The following is a 10053-nucleotide window of genomic DNA, read 5'->3' as shown; positions in this document are numbered from 1 at the left end:
TATTCCCGTAAAACGAAAGTAATTTAAGAGAAAACGTTATAATATAATGCTTTGGGCTTTTTACATTTTAACTCAAATATTTGCTTTCGATTATTACATCTACCGTAAATTCAAAGCTTCATCATCCTTTTTTAAATTAACGACATAAAATGATATTTTCCAAACCACTTTGCGGTTTCCGGTTTCCAACCATTCCACCCAAGCACATCTACCAACATTCAGAAAACAAAATAAAACAAAATTCAACTATGTGACATTTGAAACGTCAATTAAAATTTGGCTTCGGCGATTTCTTGATCAAAATTACAACACCAAGCCAAAAATTACATATTTTTTATTTGTTTTATTTTAAAATCACGACATAAAGAGTCTTATTTTATTTATTATTTGGTTAATATTGTTAATGTAAAATCAATCATTTACTATGTCCGACGATGATGATTGTCAAATTATTGAAAGCAACACAAATTACAAATCAATTACGTGAGTTTTTTAAAAAAGTTTCCCGCTCTGTTTTTCTTCTTTGCTAAATTGATTTTTACCCATCGTTAGGTGCGAAAAGATTCCTGAACTTTTCCTAGACAAACTTATTGCAAAGAAACACTTTGGAAAATATGGCAAAATATCGAGATTCATATTGCGACCCAATCGCTTTTGCTGCACCGTAGACTACGAACGTGAAGAAGACGCCGCCAATGCTCTGCGCAATGGAACAGTATTCAATGGACAAGGATTCGATATCCGGTATTCACAGCACGAGGTGGGTCATGTGCAGAACACAGAAGAATGGGTCGATCCGGATGTTCAGGCCGAGCTGGACATCATGGGCAATCACGCTAGAAGGATGCCAACTCAGGCTCCAAAGCTTCCACCTCCTCAGCAACCGCCTGCCAGGGTAATAAGACAGAAGGCTCCCAAGAGCTACCCTGCCCCAGCAGAGCCAGCAGCAGCACCCGCTCAAAGAATTATCCCGAGTTCTGTGCGGGCCGAATTGGAGGCCATTTTAAGAAAACCTGCCAACAACGATGAAGACAAGTATCGCATTCTTGATGCGCGAGACAAACTCATCCGACTGACCACAGTCCGGACCACAGACATCAAAAAAGTTGTTAGTATCAAGGGCACCTGCCCGGACATGTGTCCGGAGAAGGAACGTTTTATGCGCGAGTTCCAACACCAGGTGTCCGGATTTGAAATGGAAGAGGGCGGCAGTCGCAGTGAGATGAACCACAACATCGCCATCAAGGAGTACTCGAGAAGCAGTGCCGACCAAGAGGTCCCACTCGCCCACGAGCTGCGCCCGGAGGGGGTGCTCAAAATGACCATGCAGTACCTGATGCACCGCATCATGGGCTTATGTGACATAGCCGATTTGAACATCGGCGACTGGTTCCACTTCGTTTGGGACCGAACGCGAAGTATACGCAAAGATATAACACAGCAAGAACTGTGCTCCATTGGGGCAGTGGAGTTGGTCGAACAGTGCGCTCGATTTCACATACACTGCGCAGCCCGCCTGGTGGCCGAAGACCCCTCGGTGTTCGATCAGAAGATCAACACCGAGAACCTCACCAAATGTCTCCAGACCCTCAAATACATGTACAACGATCTGCGCATCAAAGGTATCCGCTGTGAGAACGAGGCCGAATTTCGCGGTTTCATTGTGCTCCTCAATCTGAACGACGCCAATTTCCTGTGGGAACTGCAAGACCTCCCCGAAGAGATTCAAAATTCCAAAGAAGTCCGCTCCGCCATAAGCTTCTACAAATGCATGGAAAGCAACAACTACGTGCGGTTCTTTAACCTCGTGCGGAAGACTTCGTACATGAACGCCTGCATTCTGCTGCGGTATTTCACTCAGGTCCGTCTGAAGGCGACTAAGATGATAATTAAGGCGTACAACTGGCCAAGACATTCGGTTTCCCTCCCTCTTGGTCATTTGATTAAGATCCTGGGATTTGAACATGAAGATGCTGCCTTGGACTTCTTCTCGTACTATGGACTCGAGTGCGACGTAGAAATGGTGCGCTTGGATAAGAAGGCGTTCGAAGAGCCTGACGTTCCAGTCCTGATGGATCGAGCTTTTGAGGTAAGTGCTTCTTAAACACACACAAAACTACGTTACTGAAATCCCTTCACACAGGTAGTCGAGTCGAAACGACAAGTAGGTGTAGGCGAAGCGGTATGCGGCCGTCCTCTTGACTCGCCGAAAATTTTCGAAGACCATCAGCCCCACGACAGTTTCGACGCGAATGGCTACCTTCGCTTTGAATCGTTCACCGCAGAGGACCAACTCAGGGACGATGGAGCCGGGGGAGGCGCTTCGAAGGCTCCCCATCGCCCAATGTCGGATAAGATCTTCAAAATTCCAGTTGTTTCGCCACCCATGACGCCCAAACAAAAACTCAAAGCCATGTTCTCCAACACAAGTCCCAAGGAGGACTCCAATGAATTTAAACTCCTACCCACCCCCACCGCCATACCTACAACAGTATCAGACTCTATCTTTAACCAACCATCATTCAACAACCCACCGTCCAACCATACGCACCAAGGTTCATCCATTTTCAAAATCCCCTTGCCAGCACCTCCAGTTCAAGCTCCCAATGAGGCTTCTGCATCAATATTCGGCAGCAGTTCGAGTTTCCACAACAGTTCCGAGAAACCAAGAAGCATATTTGGAGGATTTACAAATGACCCAGAGCCTCCCAAAGCTATCACGAATATCTTTGGTTCCGCAACTCAGTCGTTCGGCAGTGATAATATCTTCCAGCATTTCAACTCGAAGCCCCTGGAACTCGATTTGATGCAACCAAAACCAGACAAACAACATGAGTTGCAGGAGCAGCAGGCCGCGGAAGAAAGACGCCGTCAGCGAGAAAAAGAGGAAACAGCCAGACGGAGAGAAATCGAAGAATTAGAACGCCAACGGAAAATCCTAGAAGAGCAGACAAACCAGAAGCGTCTGGAAGAGAAGCATCGCAGAGATACGATCGCTCATGTGGAAAAGAACTCCGAGAGAATCCTTCTGCAACTACTGGACGAAGTACAAAATGAACAACTAAGGAAAATAGCCTCCACTGAGCTGCAGAACCACCAGTGCCTGGACAAGCTGACGGAGAGTGTGATTTCAGAATGCATTGTGGACTTCATAAAACAAGTCCACACCAATGAGTTGACCATAATGAAGCGGGATCAATCACTACTCTACAGATACTTCCACAGGTGGCGTGACATGGCTCATAAGAAGCGGACACACCGGGAGCTAATCGAGACGTTTCCCATTTGGATGACCACCGACACTCTGGACGAACAAGCACGGAAGATAGCACATCCCAGACAAACCGAGAACCTGCAGATGATCAAACGATACCGTTTTGGTCTTCCCTGTGACTTCACAGCGCTCCTTGGAAGCGATGACCTCAATCCACCGATCGACATGTTTTCTTGCCTAAGGCGAAACTTCAAAGACTCCCAGAACCAACTACCCACGGGCTTCCTGAAGCGAAGGAAATACTTCAAACTGGTCATATCCCTCCCTGGGGAGCGGGACGAACTGCCCGGCTTCAATTCATATGCCAGCAATTGGCTGGAACAGAATGTCTCAAGAAAGTCCTCCGAATCGAGTCCAGCATTCCTATGCAGCTGTGAGAGCGATTTGGCGCTGTGTGTCCGGAAAATATCCTGCATCGTTCCCATGAACGAAGAAAATCAAAAAGTGCGCCAGGAATGTGACAATGCAAGTGCAGTAATCTTCATGATGGCCGCCGGCAAGTCCCATAACTCAAGAAAACGCCTCCATCATCTGCTCAAGCTGTCCAGGATTTATCAGGCTATTCCAGTTGCCATAATACTATTCACTCCTACCAATGCCACTCCACAACAACCACCGGATCTTCATCTGGAATCCCTAGAGACCGATGGGAAGATATCAAACTTCCAGGTGTTCCACAGCAACGACCACAGCATGAAACAGAACTTTCAGAAATCCCTCGTGTTTTTGGCCAAAAACGAAAACTCCACCTGCCCACTTGAGGCTCAGAGTATTGAAGGATTCCTCAACACATGCCTGGGGGACGAACTCTGGCGGAAGCTTCACAAATCCTGGACTGTGAATCCGTCGTTTAGGAAAATCTGTTCCACTCCGAAGTTCCTCATTGGAATTTATAATTTAGGCATCGAAAGTCTGATACAAGTAATCGACGAGGACTTCCAAGACTACCCGGAATTCCCCGAAGAACTGAGGCAGTTTGTTCCAGGAGCTAAGTTCGACATTCCTGTTGGGTTGGAACAGTTCCCCGAGGACTGGAAGAACATCAATAGGGTGAAAAAAATTTTGGATTTCCTCCACAGTCTTAAGCTCCCACCTCCGCCAAAGGGAGACTTTCCTCGAGAAATCGATGATCTCGAGTTATGGCTTCTGAATTACACCAGCGCATGCATTCCCAACGATGATGATTTGGCCACAAAAGCCGGTTACAATTCCATAAAGTGTCTGATTGAAGAACTCAACCACGAGAGTCTTCAAGACATGGAATTGGATCAGCGTTTAAATTGGATTTCTTGGCTGCCTGTTGTGAGAGAAGTGGCCATAGCTGTAATGAACCAGCAATGGATGGACCGCAGCAGTAGATTACCCCGTGAAGTCATATACAATCGAGATGAGTTCCTGGAATTTCTATCTGAGCCCTGGTGGCTCAAGAGTGAGTCAGTAAAATCAGTTAAAATGATGTCCGAAGCTGAAGGCCAAACCGACGAAGAGGAGCAACCCCAACTGGACATAGACTCCATAATAGCCAGAGCAGAAAAGGCATCCACACTTGGCGATAACAAACTAAGACAATTACAGAAGGAAGCAACAGATAACACAGCAAATCCCGAACTGACCCGGGAACTAGATGAGACCATTTATAATTTTGAAGTGAACGAGAAGTGCAGATCGTTTGAGGGCACCAAGACGATAATTATGGACGAGGAGGAAGACTCATTGGACCTACCACCGATGCCTAAGAAATTCAAACAAAACTCACACACAGAAAAGTCGGATATTCAAGACGCAATGGAACGCGCCTTCGCCGTTCTCAAAAATGCAGAAGACATAATGGACAAATATTTGAGACCATTGCAACAAATTCGGACGCTAGACGAAGATTATGTTTGAAGATTTTTTTAATTTTAGGAAGTACTTACAGTTTGTTAGAATAGAAATTTATAAAAATAAAAGTGAGAATAATTGTTAATAAATTTATGGGAAACGATTCTGTTTTTAAACCATTTGTCCTATGGAACTTGATGTGTTGTTATTTTATAATCCAAGATAGCGGAAGCTTTAATTCGAATAGAGAGCGATGGTCAGTTCAATATCTGGAATGTTTCATGACCTAAAGAGCAATAGGGTGTAACGTTGCCATCAGCATCATCAAAAACGACGGTAGGAGTATTGTGATTAACGCCCTTTTTTGGTCTTCTTTTGACTTAGATCTAAACTTATAATTTATGTTTGTGGTTGTAGGTGCTGAGATTCAAATTTACTAACAGCAGAGAGAAAAAACTAAACGAGAGAACCAACTTCGACGGTTGCTCTCTTTTTGCCTACAAGAGTAAGCTGTTTCGAAGGGACGAAGACGAGGAAATTTGGGTCTCTCGATTAGTTTTTTCTATCTGGTAGAAGTCCGACAAACATCTTGTAAAGCAGTCGGTTCATTTAAGGCTTAGAAAATACTTTAGACCGTTTTTCATCAAAACCAAATGCTGAGTTGGTCGGTCGCATGAAAGGTCAAGTTCCCTTATATATTTCACCATCTGTATGAGATGAATATGAAGATAGTAAAGAAAGGTAGTAAATGAAAAGGTCATTGTCGGGCATTTGCTAATGTTGATCTCTTACCAATTTTTGTAGTATAATTAATTAAGGCTAGTTTATCTTTGTTGTTGTTATTTTCATGGTTATTTGTTTACCTGTGAGAAAAATAGTGAAGATCCTTAATAGCAATTTTGTACCAGTTTATAGAGTAAGAATAATTAGGTTCGACAGTCGTCCAGTTGTTTGTTAATAAAGACGCATTTCGTGATCGTCAGCCACTTCAAGTCGTCGGCCACCAACTCTTAAATTTGCGATGAATATGGATATGAATATGAATATGAATATGAATATGAATATGAATATGAATATGAATATGAATATGAATATGAATATGAATATGAATATGAATATGAATATGAATATGAATATGAATATGAATATGAATATGAATATGAATATGAAAATGAATATGATTGCTTATTGAGTAATGGTGGTAGTATTGGGACCAGTCAAATACTTTATGCTGCTGCTAGAAAAAATTAGTCAAATTAATGAATGTCATTTTTGGTAGGTTGATTTTTATAATTCATGTTTTTGGAGACTAATTTATGATCTGGTATCCTCATAAGTTTTTAGTGGGGTCAATGTTTGATGACGTTGCTTTTTGTTTTGCAAATCGGCAAGTCAGGCGACATAAGGGACTTGAAAGTAAGGCAAGTTTTTAGCATCTGATTGGCCAGCTGCCAATTGCCTTCCAATTAAGGCAGCTTTATTGGAAAATTGACTAGAAAGTTAGTCAAGAAAAATCTCCCTAACTATCAAGTCAAGTCAACTTCTATCAAAATGAGAGTTGATCATGTTTTTCATTGACCTGTAAGATGAACTTTATTAATCTTTGATTTATTCATTTTATGCACAACTTATCATTTAGTGCTTGCTGTAAAAGGGTTCCTTATCTATTTGGAAAAAAATTATCTAGTATTTCTTTACAATACAAAATACAAATCGTGATGGACTTGTAGCTTTCCAGAGGAGTGTTTTGTAGACAACAATTTTTTGGTACTTTTTGTACGATGAACTTAAAGTAGAGGTTTGCGAAGTAAAGTTTTGAATTTAAAATTCATGACACTTGAAAAACTGATTTGTTGCCTTGGTCAAAATGTACGTTTAAAGAATGAAGTTGACTGCAAATGAAGTCCTTTATGTTGCCTGAACCTGCTCAATGTTATGTACATTTTTTAATGATTACGAGAAGACAACGGACCATACATAAGGTAATTTCAATACCATCTCTCTATAGAGACCAGGTATGTCGGACTTTATGCAATAGAAAATAAGAAACTATTAGCAAAAGAACTTATTTGAAAGGCATACTGTAGAAAGAGCATTCTTATATTATGAAACACTATGCCTCATTACTCAGTTAATTGAGATGTGCAAATATTCTATACTTTTTAATTTTCATCAGCACCCATGCAAGTAAATGTTTTAAGTGAAGGAAGCACGGTTCACCTTTAAAATATTGCAAAATTAAAATGCAATGTGAAATCTTTTAGTGCCACATTTCCATACAAATAAAAAAAACTGCTACGGCAACGCTTGTTATAGCTTAGATTAGGGAAGTTTACATTGGGCAGGTTCAGGCAAGATATGAGACTTCATTTGCAGTCAACTTCAATCTTTGAAATTAAATTATAATCAAGGCAACTAGTTAGTTTTCAAAGTCTCATGAATTTCAAATTCAGAACTTTACTTCACAACCCTCTACTTTAACTTCATAGTATAAGAACTACCAAACACATTATTGTCTACAAAATATTACGATTTGTCTTTTGTATTGTTGAGAAATATTACTTATTTTTTAAATTGACAAGGAGCCCTTTTACAGTAAAATAAATAAATTATAGAGTAGTAAAGCTCAGCTTTCACTTGAATGGAAAAACATGATCAGTTGTCATTTTGACATAAGTTGACTTGACTTGATAGTTAGGGAGATTTTTCTTGACTTACTTTCCAATAAATTTGCCTTAATTGGGAGGCAGTTTTTTGGCAGCTGGCCAATCAGATGCTTGAAACTTGTCTTACTTTCAAGTGCCTTATGCCGATTGAACCTGCCCGTTCTGAAACATGTTTCAGTTTGACTGAATGAAATTTAAAAATGTAAATGGTTCATCGAATAGTTTGTCAAATATGCTGGATTAGATTTAGATTTAGATTTTTATTCATCAAATTCTTAAATTTCTAACAATGGTTTTGCTTTGCTTATAAGTATTGAATAATGCCCTATATTCATGGCAGATATGCCGTCAGCCCGAGTGGTTACTTTACAATGCTTAAATTTTTAGTTTCAAGTATCTCTATCATAGTGATATTTTTATTTTTATTATTTTTTTTATTTTTTTTTATTTAGGTATTTATTTTTTTAATTTTTTTTTAAATAATTTAAAAATAGTTTGAATTCGATTTCTTTTAAACAAAATATAAATTTTAAGTTAGTTAAAAATGATTTAAATTGCATATTTTGGCATGAATATGAAAAACTATAAATACTCATAATTTATTTTATTTCTGTATGATGTCGCTTCAGTATAATATTATGGGAGCTGGTTCCAGTCTTGACCGTTTCTTCCCTGAAAGTGTTTCTATCAAAAAATGTCCTTCTTAATTCTTTTAAAATTGGACATGTTCCAAGAAAGTGGGCAATATCTTCTCGCTCGCTTGAATTACATACACTGCAGATGTGATTAAAATCGGTTCTGTGTGGCATATAGTTGAGACGCAAAAGCTCCCCTCTCATCTTAAATATGACAACTATTGCACTGCACGACAAGTTTGAATGGAAATAATTTAATTCGTTTAGATTGTAGTTCAATTTAAAGTAGAACTGCCGTTCTGTTGAGGCTCTAGCGCGTTCAACAAATTAGTACCTTTCGTTTTCATCAATGGTTCGAATAGTTTCATAAAGCATTTCCTTTATCTGGATTACGTCTTTTCCTACTTCATTTAAAGTAGATCCAAAACCCGCTGCAAGCTTTCGCCAATCTTCGAACCACATCTTTTTATACATAAAAGGATGCATCCAGATCTGTTTCGGTAACCTTGCATCTTCCATCCCTATAATGTTTAAGATATAGTCTGCATTTTTTAGTGCCCACACTTGTGCTGCGTACAAAGGAACCGATCTCGCGGTAGCATTAAAAACTTGGTACTTTGCATTCATTGACACATGTTCATTGTTAAATATTTTTTTTCCAATTAATGCATACAGCGGACTTACCCAACGCAGCTTTAACCCTAAGATGTCTTTCCATATTCAAGTTATACTTTAAGTCTAAGCCCAGGTAAGTGTATGATTTTACTACTTCTAAGTGTATTCCGTTGTAGTTCCAGTTTTCACACCTCAAAACTTTTCCACTACCGTTTTGAAAGATCATCACTTAAGTCTTTACCGTGTTTACTTCTAAGTTCCATACCTTACAATATTCTACTCGTATGTTTATTATCATTTGCAAGGACGTGGGTGACTCAGCAAACATGACAATATCGTCGGCATACATTATGACTTTTACCAGCTTGTCACCAAACCTTACTCCACAAGGCAGATATTCAGTCAGATCATCGAGAAACAGCGCGAAGAGCAAAGGACTTAGATTGATTTTCCAAAGCTCTTACAAATTTGTAAGAAACTCCCAAGTTATACAGTTTGTAAAAAAGGGCCCTTTGGTCGATAGTGACGAATGCTGCCTTAAAGTCTACAAAGCAGGGGTACAGTTTTTTATTGTGACTAATCTTAATCCTCGCCAAACTACACAAAACAAAAATATTGTCCGACGTGGAATATCCTCTTCGAAAACCCGATTGAAACTCACTCAACCTCTAGTTCCTTTCAACCCTGAGCCTATTACAAAGTAGTGACGTATACATTTTTAGAGCCGAGTTCAGAAAGGAAATACCCCTATAAGTTTTTGGATCCAGACGTTCACCTTTCTTAAAAATTGGCCAAATGAGCGCTTCGTAAAAGTGTTCCGGATTGACACCAAACGTATTTATAATATTTAGAGCTTTGAATAGCTTTTCTTTGAAGAGACTTGAATTATAATTATAAAATTCACAAGGGATACCGTTAGTACCCGCGGCTTTTCCATCTTTAAGACCATTTAAAACTAGCTCCCCTTCAACTTTCGTAATTTTGGAGTCTAAAATTACATTCTGTAAGAAAGGCATCGCGTAATATATTGGATCTACAGTAT

General features: G+C 39.8%; 1 protein-coding gene across 1 annotated transcript; it reads left to right on the top strand.

The window, feature by feature from the left end:
- Nucleotides 1-280: 280 nt before the first annotated feature.
- On the top strand, nt 281-5288 carry LOC129945508 (protein xmas). Its single transcript, XM_056055294.1, has 3 exons — nt 281-483; nt 553-2089; nt 2144-5288. Exons 1-3 carry the CDS (start codon nt 425-427, stop codon nt 5159-5161), a joined length of 4614 nt encoding a protein of 1537 aa, XP_055911269.1. The 5' UTR covers nt 281-424; the 3' UTR covers nt 5162-5288.
- The last annotated feature ends 4765 nt before the right edge of the window (nt 5289-10053 follow it).

This window comes from Eupeodes corollae, chromosome 2, assembly GCF_945859685.1.
Source record: "Eupeodes corollae chromosome 2, idEupCoro1.1, whole genome shotgun sequence".
Lineage (NCBI taxonomy): Eukaryota > Metazoa > Arthropoda > Insecta > Diptera > Syrphidae > Eupeodes > Eupeodes corollae.
This window is presented reverse-complemented; position numbering and strand designations above follow the sequence as displayed.